Source organism: Prunus mume, linkage group LG8 (genome assembly GCF_029339155.1).
Source record: "Prunus mume cultivar Tortuosa linkage group LG8, ASM2933915v1, whole genome shotgun sequence".
NCBI lineage: Eukaryota > Viridiplantae > Streptophyta > Magnoliopsida > Rosales > Rosaceae > Prunus > Prunus mume.
In genome coordinates, this window is record NC_142705.1 from 23,370,484 (window position 1) to 23,386,827 (window position 16,344).

Here is a 16,344-nt window from a genome sequence, read left to right on the forward strand (position 1 = left end):
TAATATCTTGACCTTGCTTTGCTTCACCAGGCTGTAATGGCTTTAAGAGATGCAATCAAGAGGAACCTGAAGCTTCCACACAGCTATCTCATGGAATACAAGCCACATGATGCTTCACTGCGTGACAATTCATCATACAGAAACACATGGTTGAGGGGTTAGATATTTGCTGTTTATTTCGATGCCACCAGATAAGTAGTAGTTTCAGAAGAATTTCGTGAAGGTGACTGATACACAATTCATGATCAAAATCAGTAAATCTTGCATGATGAAAAAGAGATGTGCAAAGTCTTAGAGACTTCATAATTGGTGGCAATCTGTTAGGTTGAACTGTAACCGATTAATATCTGTACTAAAGTGACTTATGGATTATCAAACAGATTACGGTTTCTATATGCTTTTTCTTAATCCTTCCAAATTGCTGTTGTGCATCAGTCGCCTTCACAAAAGTATTTAACTTATAAAGTTAAATTACAAATCACACTGAAGACATGGCGTTTGCTAAAGAAACCCATAAAATGGATGCTTAACATTGTTGAATCATCTGGTCTTTACTGACCAAAACAAAACAACTGCTCACCAAGTTGCAGTTTTTGGTTTCTTTTTAAGTAAAAGTTGATGGAAATAAATTAAAATGAAGAGTGGAACCGTCCCAAGTATTTTTTTGGTCAGAAGTTTGGAGGTATTTTCTTGTTATTGAGCGGAAATGGTGTATAACTGATTCAAATGCGAGTTTTTTCTGATTCAAACGTATGGGTTTTCTAATTTGTATAGAGCAATAAAATTTATGTTCTATTTGTGGGTGGTAATAGAGCATGGTACCTCTAGCTCACCAAAAACCTTTTGAGCATTTATTTTTAATTTTCGGCTTTTTTTGTTTTAAGCCCCATTTCGTCTTCATATTAGTTTGATAGATGCTATTTGGACACATAATATGGGTTTCGAGTGTTCTAATTCTCATTTTGAGGATACCAGATTGTGATTTTGGCGATCTTAAGTAGGAGAAATACAAGTTTCTAGTTGAATAAAATCTTCAAGTACGATGCCTAGAGGCACAACAACAACGGAAATTGTGAATAATCTGATGTTGATCTTTTCGAGAGTTACTCCATCCTAGAACTAATGACGACTACCCAAGAAGGAAATTATTATCATGATACACAATAATAATAATAGTAATATTTTACAATATACAGTTGTAATAAAAACCATTTCTTGGACCATGTTTATAAGTTTACATGTGAAAAGCCCTATTTTATAACAAAGATCCGTCATGTACTAAACCCACACGTGTGAATACAAAGATCCGTCATTTTTCTCATCTTCAAACTTCACCTTTGGGTTGTACTACTCCATTCACTCAACATTTCTGACTGTTCTTTCTATGTTACTTGGTGGCAACATCGGTGAATTGCCCTCATCCTCCATAATTTATAGCTTTGCTGTGTTTGATTACACCTACTGTTCCCTCACACACAAAAATTTAAGAGTCTGTACCAAAGAAGCTAAAGCAATAGAGATTAGTACTCTTTGTAGTTGTCATATATAAATTTGCATGCAGTTTTTTTTTGTTTTTGAAAAATTCTAGGATTGCATTAATAATTTAAACAAAAAAGCCATTAGCCACAAATGGTCATAACGGAGCGGTCTAACATCAAAATTAAGACAATTTGGTGCGCATTCACTAACGATCACGCAGGATCAAAGCAACTCTGGCATAGGCATCCCAACTAGATTGCAAACTCAAAATAATCGGAAAAAGAGATAAAGCTTGAAAAACCAAGCTTTAACAATACAAATAAAACTCTCACAAAGGAGAGATGAAAAGCTCTCACAAAGGAGAGGTGAAAACTACACAAAGAAATCAAAGAATCTGTGTGATTTATTCCGAACATAAAGAAACTGCAAAGAGGATGGTGGAAGAGATGGAGATCTGACTCCGAGACACAGCTGCCTATGATGGTTGAAGGAAAATCATAACAAAACGAAGACAAATAGACAAAATTTGCATCCAGTCTAAGTGTAGATGGCACATAAGTCTCACCTAGGTTTATTTGGTCAATTGTGACCCTATAGTTTCATAATTGTAGCAATTTAGGGACAATGCATGAATTTCGTCAATTTCTTTCATGGCGTTAGGGGTATTTTCATCCATTTCTAGTTAAAAAAAATTAGAAACTTAAAGTTAATTTTTTTAAAATCCCAAACAAGAAACATACAATTGATTTTGTTATTGAAATGAAATTCCCAAGTTACCAAAGTAGCAAATAACAATAAAAGCATTCCCAATCTAGCGCGAAAGTCATTAGTTAACAAAACCTAATGTCAAAATATCGCTCAAGCATATCATATGAGAGTTTTCCTTCAATTGACTGAAATACCCTTGACACCGTGAAAGAAATTGATGGAATTTCCTGAGTTGTCCTTGAATTGCTACAATTATGAAACTACAAGGGCATAATTGACCAAATTGAAACTAAAGGGACGAAAAGTGAAAAAGAGGTAAACCACCTGAGTGAGGATCGGTTGGGAATGGTAGAGGGCTCTTCCGTTAACCAGACCAAAGAGTTTGGTAGACCAATTTCTCTTATGTTAACCAACCATTAGGACCTTTAACCGTTCAAATTGGTTAACCTAACATTATGTTCGGATTGATTCGGTAGGCTGGTAGTACCGTAATAAAAAAATACTAATAAAAAAACAATTTATAATCATTTCACATAACATAAGTTCTTGAACAAATACAACAAATTATCCTTCTAAAATATAAAAATTCAATAGTCTAATTCATCGAAGTAAGAAATGAAAGAACTTAGTTTTAAAGTTACAAACAAACATGAAAAATACATAATAAAATAGCAAATAACATTACAAACCAAAAAGAAATTAGTTTAAAGGTTTCAAAGAACCAAAAACTGCAGCTATGATAAAATAATAAGTTGATAACTTTCAAAGAACAAAAGAAAAATTAGTTTAGGTTATGTTGTTCCGTGTTCTAGTGTTTCGCAATATATGATTACTTTCAACTTCACCACTAGTAAATTGACATGTGCATATTAGTAATTAAAGAATAAAATAATTATAAATGTCGGATTGGTACGGGTTTCCTTTAGGTTAGGGATATTGTTACTCGTTAATCAAACCAAATATTTTGGTACAGATCGGATCAGAATAATTAAAATTAAAAATTAAATATTTAACCAAACCAAACCAAACCGTCGGTACAGTACAGTCGATACATGGATAATTTGGATGAGATGCCTAGGGATATGGACCAAAAGTGACTTTTAGCCAAAAATTTATGCTACAAAAAAGAAAAGAAAACAAGAGCATTGGATATCTCTGCGAGAAGCAAGAGAGATTGGTACTCTTTGTAGTCTCAACTCTTGTACATATATCTCAAAACTTAACCTCAAGATCTAAATCCCTTTACTTGTGCTATTACATGTTTCAAACAGCTTGAATATCACTTCATATCAATACAAAATCTCTATTGAAATTCGTATCATTTGAACTTCCAATTGCCAAATTCTACACACAATTTATTGCTATGTTCCTTTCCAAATGCTGGTAATGTCTTCCTCGAACTCCCACTTCTCTCATGACATTTGAAGAGCAAAAGCTAGATCATTGGCATTGGAGTTTGAGCCACCTAAAATTATGAATTGGCAAATAAATTGATATTCAAATGTTCTTCCATAACTGAATTTTATGATCAAATTCATTCAACATTTATGACTGTTTTTTCTGAATCTTAATGTTACTTGGTAGCAACAACAATGAATTGCCCACTTAAGACAAGTTGTCTTACATGATTATGGTCTTCTAATCATATAAGGACTAGGCAATTTGCACTTATCTAGGAGTATAGACTTAAACATTATCTGCAGTTCTTTTTCTAAGAGTGTTTAAATAGGAAACAAGAACCTAGAGAATTCCTAATTCCATATGAATTAAAACAACCTATCCTAATGCAAACTGGATTACTTAAGTGTTTCTTAATGGGCAGAAAACTTAAGTAAATGCATATAAGTAGAGATCCCTTTTCTAGCAGTCAATTTACCTACTCATATAGAAATCTCACCCCATTAGAGAAAGAGCTTAAGGATTGCATAGAAGAAGAAGATTTCTATCTTACCTGTTGAAGCCATGTCTAACCAAGGTTAGTATTATTGAATAAAGATATGAAAGAAATTATATGTGATATTAGAGCACTTGGTCTTGTTCCTTAATCTAATCTTTCGAATTTTATAAAGTTTGCATACAAGTTTACAGTTTCTAGTTAATCATTAGTCATAAAGCATGTAGTTTAAAACTAATTGCATATCTTATTTGATAAGGTGTGATTGAGAGCATCAAGTTTTCTGCTCGATCATGCTTGTAAGACTTTTGATCAAAGACTGAAAATTACAGATGCAATAGTTAAACAAGCCACAACAGTTCAACTATTATAATAGCAGTTTTCAATCAATAGATTGATCAAGAATTGCATCACAACTCTTATTGTGTGTTGTTTTCATCCACAGATGGAAAAGGCATAGATTGATGACAGTTGTGATTGAACAACATGGAAAGGACTATGTAAACTGCAGGAAAATTTCTTGATCTATAGATAAGAAGTTTCTTGCACATGAAATTTATTCATACCTAAAATTTCCAGTGTTTTGGAACATGTTATGGGTATAAGTTGATAATGTTTAAATTAAAGATTTATTTGGGGACTGTTTATTTATTTTATCATTATATTTAGTTAATTCCTCAAGTATTAATCCATTGTAACTCTAATTGGATCAAATTACCAAAAGTGGAAGCAAGACCTAGAAATCTCTTTGGGATTTCTGGATTATGACTTTGTCCTCAAAGAGAAGCCCCCTCAAGCACTAGCTGCAGATGCCTTGCAGAAATCAAAACTAAGTATGCTAAATGGGAAAAGGCAAACAAAATGACCATGTTGATGATGTAGAAAGCTATGATACCATCTATAAAAGGAAACATCCCTAATTCGGAGCATGCTAAGCAGTTTTATGAAGCCATTGCATAGAGGTTCAAGGAATCAGAGAAAGTTGTTAAGAGTACCTTCTGAGTCAACTGACTGACATGAAATATGATGGACAAGGCTATGTTAGAGCTCACATCATGAATCTGATCGATATAGGGACTAAGCTACAGGAACTGGAAATGAATGTGGATGAAGATATGATGGTGCACTTTGCTTTGAATTCACTACCTAAGGAGTTTAAGTATCACACACACACACACACACACACACACACACACACACACACACACACACATATATATAGCTCAGAAGGAAAACTGGACACTCAATGATCTCATCACCATATGTGTTCCGCATGAACTCAATATAATAAAAGAAATAGGTGCTAAGATGGTGAATCTGATTTAGTCCAAACAAAACAAAGAATTTAGGAACAAAGGTACTATTGTTGGAAGAGAAAAGGAAAAGGAGAATAACAATTTGAAGGCTTTGAAACAAGTGGGACTGAAATTCTTTTTTTGGTTCTTCTGCATCATATGAAGAAGGAATGCAGGAAATACAAGAAATGGTTGGACAAGTAAAAGGCTAAAGGTAAGAATTATCACGTTCTAGTTTGCTTCGAATCTAATATAGTTAATATCCCAGATAATTCATGGTGGTTAGATAGTGGTGCAAGCATTCATATGACTAATTCTTTGCAGGGGTTAACAAGGAGGAGGTTGCCAAGCAAGGATGAAGTGAAGGTGTTTGGAGGCAATTGAGTCAGAGTTAAAGTAGACTTCATTGGAGTAGTTAGGCTTGAATTAGATTTTGGTTTTATTATGGAATTAGAAGATGTGGTTTACATTCCTTCAATAAGGAAGAACCTGATCTCAGTTACTTGGCTTGTAAAGTTGACGTTCACTTTGAACTTGATGATTTTGGTTGTTCTATTTTTAGAAATAAAGAAATAGTTGGAAAAACAAGCATTGTTGATAACTTCTTTCGATTGAATTGCAAAACAACAAAAATGGAAATCAATATAATTCAATCCAATCCAATCAAAGCAGATACTTTTAAAGCATGGCATAAAAGGCTCGGACATATATCAAAGGAAAGAATGAAAACCTAGCGCAAAGAATTAGTTCTACCCCCATTGAATTTTGACACAGACGAAGTCTGCGTCGAATGTGTAAAAGGGAAATTAACTAACTTAAGAAAGAAAGGGGCTGTGGGAAGTCAAAGTGTACTAGAATTAATCCATACAGACATATGTGGACCATTCCCAACTCCAACTCGTGAAGGGTTCATCTATTTCATCACCTTTACAGATGATTACTCAATGTATGGACATGTTCAAGATCAATAAGGTTGAAGTAGAAAACCAATTAGACCTAAAATTAAAGTTGTAAGGTCTGATAGAGGAGGGGAGTTTTATGGGAGATTTGATGAAAGTGGGAGAAATCCTAGACCATTTGTAAAATTTCTGCAACAAGAAGGGATAATTGCTCAATACACAAATCTAGGAACTCCACAACAAAATGACATTGCAGAAAGAAGAAACACTGAAAGACATAATTAGAAGTATGATGTGCTGCACAAATCTAGCTTTTTTTTTGTGTGGGGAAAAGCACTGAAAACATCCAATTACATACTCAAACCAAGACTGTGAACAAGATTCCCTATGAAATCTGGAACAAAAGAAAACCAAGCCTAAACCATTTAAAAGTATGGGGATGCAAAGAAGAAGCCAAGCTTTATAACCATATGGAGAAAAATTGGAATAAAAAACTGCAAGTGGTTATTTCATTGGATATCCAGATAAAACAAAGAGATACATATTTTATTGTCCCCAAAACACAACCAGGTTTGTGGAAACACAGAGAGCAGTGTTCGTAGAATATGAGAATGAAAGAATTGAAGATAACAGTTTTGAGTTTGATAAAGTGATAACAGAAATTGAGAATTCTATTGAAACTAACACACAAAGTGAGATTGTGATCTTAACAATTTTAAAGTTGAGCGACAACCAAAATGATGCAGAAGAACATATAGAAAAAGATCAAATTCAAGAACAATAACTAGAAATTAAAAATGTAGAAGTAGAAAACAATGCATAGTTAAATACAGAATTGAAGAAGATCATAGAGACCAAGAAAAAGAGCCTTACATGATGACTATCACGTCTATCTCCAAGAATCTGAACATGATGTGAATGGTATAAGATTCCCATTAATTTTAAGCAAGCAATGATGAGTGAGAAATGTGAAAATTGGTGGGCTACTATGAAGCCAGACTCCATAAGCTTAAACAGAGTTTCGTCAATCAATTTCTATCTGCTTCAAAGAAGAGGTATCCACCCAACTACCTTATTAGCATCAAGCAAGGCCCTAACAAAAAGTTACGAGACTACATTAACTACTTCAATAGAGAAGTAATTAGCATCCTAATTTGTTCCAAGGATACGATCTATACTGCTCTTCTAGTTGGGTGTCGAAGGGGACTTTTCCTTTTCCATGTCAACAAATTCTCACCTAAGAGTTATGAAGACTTAGTGTCTGAGGCATATCGTCATGTCATTGCTGAGGTGATGACGTATGACACACTAGAAGGGAAAGATCCATCACAATCTAATGTAGGGGATAAACGAAGAAAATGGCAAAATGATGTGTGTGATAGGCTAGATGATAAGAAATGGAGATTTGAGACTCTTAGGTGAGGTGAGAGAGACCGAAATCAACATCAGAATTCGTACCAACCACGGTTTGACAACTATACTACGCTAAACACTAATCGTGAGGAGGTTTTCCTACACATCCAAGCTGAGCTGCAAAAACCTCGACCTTCGAGTTTTATTAAAGGAAAAGAGGATCCAAATCGAATATTATAGATATCATCGTGAGAACGGCCATACAACTGACCAATGTTTTGAACTCCAAGATGGGATTGAAGCACTAATTAAGTGAGGTCATCTGAACTGGTTTGTGGCAGAAAAGAAACAAGTAGAGCAACATGATAACACATTAGACAAGCAATCTTGAGCTAAAAAAGATATCAATGTTATTTCAGGCGGGGCAACCCTAGCTGGGGACTCCAACAAGGCACAAAAGGAGTATGCACGACGTACTCAAGCTCGGCTTGAGGCACTCCCAATTGGCACAGGCTATCGTACACCAAAGTCACCCAAGCTCAGGTACTCGGTGATCACCTTTAGCTATGAGGAGGAAGGATGTGTAATTCATCCACATGATGACCCATTCATAATCCAAGCTGAAATTGCCAATTGTTCTGTAAAAAAGGTCTTCATCGACACATGCTGCTTGGTCAATATCATCTTTAAGCTAGCTTTCTAGCAGATGGAGATATTGTGAAAAGGACTTAAGCCTACGGCCACTCCCTTGCTCGGATTCACTGGAGACATCATTCACTCCATTGGAAGCATCACACTGCCTTTGTCACTTGGAACGACACCTCAACAAACAACAATATACACAACATTCCCAATAGTTGAATGTTCATCAGCTTATAATGTTATTTTAGCTCGATTAGCCCTAGGTTCTATCCGAGCCTTTATTGCCAGCCACATGCTCTTGATGAAGTTCCCAACCAAAGCTGGTGTGGGATATATGAGAGGTGACCAATAAAAAGCTAGGAAGTACTATGTCGTGGTGGCTAAGCAGAAAGGCAAAGAAAGGCTAAGGATGTATGTCATTGAACGAGATAGAACAGACTTTTGTATTAAACTTAACCAGATGAAGCTTAATCTGGATTTGCTAGATGAATGACGTGATCAAGCTTAGTTGTGTAACACTTCACATCAACATCGTGTTGCTCTCTATTACAAGTCCCATGTCAAACATCGAGTTTTCCAAGTTGGCAACCATGTATTTAGTAAGGTTATGCTTCCTACTTGCAATCCTTCATATGTAAGCGTGGGACCAACCTGGAAAGAGCCTTATCGTGTCATCGACATCATACTTCCAGACACTTATCTTCAGAGGGATCTGAAGGGAACAAATTTGTCTCACCCTTAGAATGATGGGCATTTTAATAATTATTGTTAGTGACTTTGTCATCCTTTACATGCTATTTAACTTAGGTTTTCAATTTGAGACTTAGGCATTTGTTTTGATTTTCTAGTTGGTGTAGGACTATCTTTTTATGATAGTTCATGAGGTAGTTTTTTCAACTTAGTCAGCGAGCATTCGAGCTATGCTCTTTGTTTGTTTCAACTTTTTGATAGTGAATTAAATTTGAATTTTTCCAATGTATTGCCTCTTCAAGCCCTAACAAGGGACTCAAAGTGCCAAGTTCAAGTTTGGGACCAATCTAGCTTCATAGATATGTCAAGCTTATATGGACAAAAGGTCCACACTTAATTTATATCGAGCTTTGGTGGACGCAAGGTCCAACCTCAATTTTTGGTGAGCTTTAATGGATGAAAGGTCCAAGCTCTATTTATATTGAGCTATAATGGACAAAAGGTCCTAGCTCAATTTTCGTTGAGCTTTGATGGACAAAATGTTCAAGCTTCTTTTTTATTGAGCCCTGATAGGCGAAGGGTCAAAGCTTAATCTTTTCCAAGCTCATGCTCAGGTTGGCGAAGAACCCACCTCGGCACTCCAAGCTCATGCTCAAGTCGACGAGGGAACCACCTGAGCAACCTCGAATTGCCGAGCTCAGACTCAGGTTTGCAAAAGTCCTTGTTGAGCATAGGCCTAGGTTGGCAAGAAAACGAACCCCAAATTGCCAAGCTCAGCCTCATGTTCGGTGGAGATCATACCTCACGATGTGCTGAGCTTAGCCTCAGGTTGACGAAGGTTAGACTTTGAGGCTTGATCAATGCATAATTGTATATCATTTTGTAGCACTCTACCTTATTGTTTGGTTATGTTTTTTTTAATTAAAACTTGTGCATTTAATCTATTTTGTGTTTGTCATTTAGTTCATTGAGTTCTAGATACCAGTGGAGGCATTTGATACAAAATGATGCAGAAAAACGTGCAAAACTGATCACTGGGCCATCAACCTTATTTTTGATGTACCATCTTCATAAGATGTTAGATCAAGGATCACAACATATGGTTGGAAAGCTGACATTCTGGGCTTCAATTTATAGTGCTCGAAAGGCTCATTTAGAGATGTTATGCCCAAGTTGAAAGCCCACAAAGTTTCTTAGTCATGTTGGGATAAGCATGAGCTCTTGTTGCTAGTGACAAAGTTAGGTCAGCTAATTTATTATTTACAACTCAAGTGTAGCATTAATGAGCAGACATAATGAAGAGGACAACAAGAGATCACATTCAATGCAATCCATGCATGTTAAGGGCTGATTGGAATGAGAGAAATATGAGCTTAAAGACAAACCCAATTTGGGTTACACTCCCTTGTTAGCCCGGCTTCGTAGGTCACATTTTAGGCCTTATTTCATCGACTTAGACAACTCGGATGAGGAGACATTCTTGACAGAAGTTGTTCTAATGGGTGTTTGTTATAGCATATCCAAATTTCAGGCCTATGGGATAAATCTAGGGTTTTCAGCACATCCAACACCCAACCAAGTTCACAAAAAGTCCTAGTTGGCTGCTATCACATTCATCCCTGTAGCCATGTGCTACACATAAGAGCAGCCACATATGGGAGAAAAATTATCTTAGGAACTTAGAAATGGAAACAAAAGTCCAGCTTACTATGAGGAGATCAAGAAGAATAGTCCACCAAAAGCATTTATTGGGCAGCTAGAGTAGTTGGCACTTAATGAGGTAGTTGGGCAACAACTAAGAGGGCTATTCTACACCTGCCAAGGGGAGAACGAATTTGGCACACATTTATTCATTTATCTTCCATTCACAATCTCCACACATTCATATGCTATATTATAAAGTGAAATTCGTTGAAGAGGAGAAACTACCAGAAACACAGAAATACCATCTACACTACTCTTCATCTCTGGCTGCAAGCACACATGTTAGAAGCTGTGAGGAGCTCTTCCACCTCATAATTTGTTTTCAAGGGTTTTTCTTATACTCTTCATGTTTATTATGATTCAAATGTTGTTGCTTCCATTAATGGGGTGTAACTAATTACCATAGCTAGGGTTTCAATGTAGCCTCAGAAGAGAGTTTCATGTTTTCAAGTTAATTTTACTCTTTGTTGATTAGTTCTAGTTTTTGGTTTCACTCACTTGTTCTTAGTTGAATCTTTATGCATGTTTAAATAGTTAGCCATTATTGACACTTGCATGTTGGTTATCTAGTTCAAGTTTGCATAAACACCATATTTAGGACAAACACCATGTTTAAATGTTTACTTGGTTCCTTATTGTTCTTCTTAAGCTTAATGGATTCAGATTCATAGTTTAGGCTAAACACCATAGCTAAATTATGTATTCTGAGTACTTGATTAAAACCAAACACCATATCGATAATCATATTTAAGAAAGAACGAACTCCAGAAACTGAATTGATCAACTTTGATGTTTGTTAACTTGTAACTTGGAATTGGATTATTATGGTGAAGTTGAAACCCTAGTGCTTGTTATCATTGTCTCTAAACTCTTCTAAACATTCACTTTTTGGTCACTTTGTTATTTTGCATTCCTTTGAGCAGTTTTCACTCCAAACAAACAAAACTCAACCTCATTTAAATTTTGTTTAGTCTTAGGATTACTTGTGAGTCTAAGTAGTAGTAGTAACTGTCTTTCATTCAAATCTCTGTGGAATGACCTTATTCTTGTATTCCTATACTATAATTGGTTTGTGGACTTGCGAGAAACAAATAGAGTAAAATTAATCTAACAAGAAACTTGTGCTTCTCATCTATTTTGTGTTTGTCATTCGGTTCATTGAGTTCTAGATACCATTGGAGGCATTTGATACAAAATGATGTAGAAAAACGTGCAAAACTTATCACTGGGCAGTAACCTTGTTTTGGACGTACCATCTTCATGAGATGTTAGATCGAGGCTTACGACATATGGTTGGAAAGTTGAAATTCCGGGCTTCAATTTACAGTGCTCAAAAGGATCATTTGGAGATTTTATGCCCAAGTTGAAAACCCACGAATTTGCTTGGTCATGCTAGGGATGAGAGGAATATGAGCTTAAAGACAAACCCAATTTGGGCTACACTCCCTTGTTAGCCCAGTTTAGTAGGTGACATTGTAGGCCTTATTTCAGCAACCTAGACAACTTGGGCGAGAAGATATTCTTGATAGAAATTGTTCCAATCGGTATCTATTATAGCATATCCAAATTTTTGCCTCATTGGAAATATCTGGAGTCCTTAGCATGTCAAACACCCAATCAAGTTTACAGAAAGTTCTAGTTGGCTGCTATCACATTTAATGTGGCCACATCCCTATAGCCATGTGCTACACATAAGAACAACCATATATGGGAGACAAATGAGCTTGGGAACTCAGAAAGGGGAACAAAAGTCATGCTTACCATTTGGAGACCAAGAATAAGAGTCCACCAAAAGCATTTATGGGGCAGTTGGAGCCGTTGGCAATTAATGAGGTAGTTGGGCAGCAACTGAGATGGTTGTTCTACGTCAACCAAGAGGAGAACGAATTTCACTCTGTAGGAGATAAATGAATAAATTTGTGTAGGTCTCTATTTATAGGGTGCCAAATTCATTCTCCCTTTGGTTGTTATAGAACATCCTTCTCAGCTGCCCAACTGCCTCATTAAGTGCCAACTACTCCAGCTGCCCAATAAATGCTTTTGGTGGACTACTCTTCTTGGTCTCCTCATGGTAAGCTTGACTTTTGTTCCCCTTTCTAAGTTCTTAAGCTAATTTTTCTCCTATATGTGGCTACTTTTATGTGTAGCACATGGCTACAGGGATACGTCTACATTAAATGTGATAGCAGCCAACTAGGACTTTCTGTGAACTTAGTTGGGTGTTTGACTTGCTGAGGACTCTAGATGTATCTAATGGTGATGAAATTTGAATATGCTATAGTAGACACCCATTGAAACAACTTCTATCAAGAATGTCTTCTCATCCGAGCTGTCTAGGTTATTGAAATAAGGCATGCAATGTGACCTACAAAACTAGGCTGACAATGGAGTGTAGCCCAAATTGGGTTTGTCTTTAAGATAATATTCCTCTCATCCAAATCAGCCCTCAACCTGCATGGATTGCATTATATGTGATCTATTGCTATCCTCTTCATTATTTCTGCTCATTAATGCTCCACTTGAGTTGTAAACAATAAATTAGCAGACCTAACTTTGTCCCCAACAACAAGAGCTCATGCTTATCCCAACGTGACTAAGAAACTTCATGGGCTTTCAACTTGGGCATAAAATCTCCAAATGCACCTTTCGAGCACTATGAATTGAAGCCCAGAGTTTTAGTTTTCCAAACATATGTCATGAGTCTCGATCTAACATCTCATGAAGATGGTATGTCCACAACAAGGTTGTTGGCCCAGTGATCAGGTTTGCACGTTTTCTACATCATTTTGTATCAAATGCTCAATGAATTAAATGACGAACACAAAATAGATTAAAAGCAAAAGTTTCTTGTCAGATTGATTTTACTCTATTTGTTTCTCGCTAGTGCACGAACCAATTATAGTATAGGAATGCAAGAACGAGGTTGTTCCACAGAGATTTGAAAGAAAGACACTTACTGCTACTTAGACTCACTGAAATGTTCAACACACCGGTGTCACCCACTGAAGCTCTTTTGCTTTGCAGGTTCTGGGGGACGACTTTGTTGGTCACACTGACCTAGTTCGGAAGAATTGCCCGACCTCAATCTCGAAAAGGTCATCTTATATTGAACTAATTTTAGGCATCAACACCATTAATATTATTTAGAAGAATCAGTATATCCCTCAATACAGGGGTCTTTATATAACTAGGGAGGAATATAAAGATATTAAATACGTTATTAATTTTGTTTAATTATACAGTTTACGAAAAGAGACTAATTTCCAAAGATCCTCCCAAAGCTTCTTATAGACACGAAGCTTATAATGGGCATGATTTGTGGTGGAGTTATGCAATGGTATTCCATCCTTGGCCAAAATGACATTTACAATATACGTATTAGGGTAGAATAATTCAAAGTTATTTATTCTTCTCTCTAGGAGGGTATTTATATATGTATAAGTATACAACAAAAAGAAAAGTAATTACAATCCCATCTAATACGGGATTACAATTCCTAATTTAAATTAGTTATATGATTCATGTCAACACTCCTCCTCAAGGTGGCGCATATACATCTTCAATACCTAACTTGACAAGTGAATCATGGAATGCTTGACTAGATAAAGCTTTCGTTAGAATATCAGCCAGCTGATATGTAGTCTTCACATGCAGAATATGTATAATATTATCTTCCAATTTCTCATACACAAAATTACGATCGATGTTTACATGCTTAGTACGATCATGATGCACCATATTCTCTACAATTTTGATCGTTGACTGATTATCACAATAAAGCTGCATAGCCCCTTTAGGTCCGAAACACAGTTATTCCATATGTCTTTTCAACCACAATAATTTACATATGCGTTTAACCATAGCTCTATACTTTGCTTTCACAATAGACAGAGCATCCACCTTATGTTTCTTACAACTCCATGTAACCAAATTTCCTCATACAAAAGTAAAATATCCACAAGTGGATCTTTGTTTGATACATTTGCCACCCCAATCAGAATCTGTATACCCTGTATTTACCTTTTATTTATTTATTTTTTCTTTTTTATATTCGAGTCTGTTGAAGACTAAGTAAAATTCTTTTAACAATTTAATGGTTTATGGATTAACTTTCTTTATGCAAGCGTGCCACTGTTAGCATATAATACCCTAACAAATTTGAGTGACTTTATATACTTGCGCCCCAAGTAGTAATAGATTTTGAACAAACAATTGTGATTTTGGGTAGAGAAAACTCCCAAGAGAGTTCTTTTCTATGCCTCAGACTAGTGATAACTTCACAATTTATCTAGATAAAAATGATAAACAAAGCAAAATAAACGAATTTATGGATAACATAACAAACAAATCCAAGCAAAATTGCCTAAAGCACAAAGTATCAAATGAATATATAAATCTAGTAAATTCTTAGAGATGTTGAACTTTGACTTCTGCTTGAAAATATAGTTGCAATGATGATTTATGATCTGGGTGGACTGGACTTTGTTGACTGGATTGAATGTTTATGTACTGAAATTGCACGTTAGCACCTTCAACTACTAGGGATTAACTACAAATCGATACAAAGTTTGAAGTTTGCAGAGCTATAAACGAGTTAAGCCTTGAAGAGGTTGGGAAAGTGATTAGAATTGCAGGTGGGTACCTATTCTAGTCGATTCTGATTGATTTGGAAGCTATCTAGGAGACTTCAAGACATTAAGATGTCTTTGAAAAATTTGTTGAGGTTTTCATATAATGAAATACTTGATTTCTTCTTGTTCTTATCTAGTTTGCTGAACCAAATTTGTAAGGGAAATCAATCTCTTTTGAGTTATGTTTGATTTACCTTCTCTGGATTGTGAGTGAAATCTTGTTTTCTTCCCGGTTTTCTGAATTCCTTCTTGAGCTGGATTGCTTCTGAAGGAAGATTACTTGCTTGCTTTTGGTAGTTGCAAGATTGTATGATCTTCGGTTTCTTTTGGTCAATCTGGATTGATTGTTGAGTTTTTGCTTGATTGGTTGGTTGCGTGGGTATGTTTTCTCCAGTTCAGACACTCTTGTATTTAAAGGAGAAAATGTGATGCTGAAGAAATCTGGATATTTTTAGTTTGACTATCCTCCATTTAATGCATAAGTGGCAAAAGTTCTGCCAATTCAATGCATTGATCAATTTTGGAATCTGTTCATCAATGTTCCTAAATGCCTCATGTTCGTTCCTTTTGCAACAACCTAGTTGAAGTGAGCAATAATGCCCAAATTCTTCCAATGTTGGTACCATAAATATCCAAGTATCCTAGTGGATAGAAAAATTCAGTGATTTTGCAATAAATAGCCGTGACTTTTAACTAAAGCAAACCTGACCTTACTTTCCAGCTTTAATGTCATAAATTCTCTTCGGATTTTAGCCACTCAAGGTTAGGGTTTACCCTGACAAAACCTTAGCCGTTAAGAAACTATGATCTTTTGGGAAAAAGCTATTTCAAACAACTTTAATATCTTTTGGTAAACTAAAGCCTAATACCGTTTTAGAAAGTGAACCCAATACTTATTTTGGGCTAGCACGTATATTTTAGGCCTAAACACTCTGTAATCTCAAAGTGTCCATGCTTAGAAAACATAAGACTTTTCCTAGGAGCAGATTTCAGATAGCCCAAAATTCTCATCATTGCACTCATATGGGCTTCACTTGGATTATGCATGA

General features: G+C 35.8%; 1 protein-coding gene and 1 long non-coding RNA gene across 3 annotated transcripts in view; one reads left to right on the plus strand and one right to left on the minus strand.

Annotated features, from left to right (window-relative positions):
• The window catches only part of NCBP (Putative cap-binding protein), a 73,218-nt gene extending 72,823 nt beyond the window's left edge, over nt 1-395 (plus strand). For both annotated transcript variants that reach the window (XM_089043218.1, XM_008242307.3), the window contains one exon: nt 31-395. In XM_089043218.1, coding sequence (XP_088899344.1) covers nt 31-162 — 132 coding nt within the window. In that variant the 3' untranslated portion in view covers nt 163-395. The remainder of the gene's footprint in view (nt 1-30) is intronic.
• An 11,268-nt stretch (nt 396-11,663) lies between these two features.
• LOC148915099 (uncharacterized) lies at nt 11,664-12,559 on the minus strand. Its single transcript, XR_016122878.1, has 2 exons — nt 12,426-12,559; nt 11,664-12,336 (listed from the first exon to the last, which is right to left on the minus strand). It is a non-coding gene; the product is annotated as an uncharacterized LOC148915099 (long non-coding RNA).
• Between the last annotated feature and the right edge of the window lie 3,785 nt (nt 12,560-16,344).